The sequence below is a fragment of the Myotis davidii genome, unplaced genomic scaffold (genome assembly GCF_000327345.1).
Source record: "Myotis davidii unplaced genomic scaffold, ASM32734v1 scaffold573, whole genome shotgun sequence".
In the NCBI taxonomy this organism is placed as follows: Eukaryota; Metazoa; Chordata; class Mammalia; order Chiroptera; family Vespertilionidae; genus Myotis; species Myotis davidii.
Genome location: NW_006285997.1, coordinates 211322 through 211610, shown reverse-complemented (window position 1 = coordinate 211610; position 289 = coordinate 211322). Strand labels below are relative to the sequence as shown.

The window sequence follows — 289 nt, the reverse complement described above, 5'->3', positions numbered from 1 at the left end:
CCGGCGGTGGCGTTTACTGTGTGTCACGCTTTCTTAGTGTCACTGACGTGGCAGTACTGCCGCCAGCCCCTGTCCTGGGAGGAAACGCTGGGTGATGAGCACACAGTGCGGCTCAGCGAGCGCTCGGAGCGGCTCAGCCCCGGGATCCCGGCTCGACTCACCGTAGCTCCAGACGTCGCTCTGGTGGGTGTAGATTCGGTGTAAGATCGATTCCAGGGCCATCCACTTGATGGGCACCTGGGGACACAGGGACAAGGCGATAAGATAACCGCTGGCCGCCCTCTGCTGA

At 62.3% G+C, this 289-nt stretch overlaps 1 protein-coding gene across 1 annotated transcript in view; it reads right to left on the bottom strand.

The window, feature by feature from the left end:
• The window catches only part of EGFR (epidermal growth factor receptor), a 44715-nt gene that overhangs the window by 8214 nt on the left and 36212 nt on the right, over nt 1-289 (bottom strand). Inside the window, exon 20 of the mRNA XM_015559686.1 lies at nt 162-237. Coding sequence (XP_015415172.1) covers nt 162-237 — 76 coding nt within the window. The remainder of the gene's footprint in view (nt 1-161; nt 238-289) is intronic.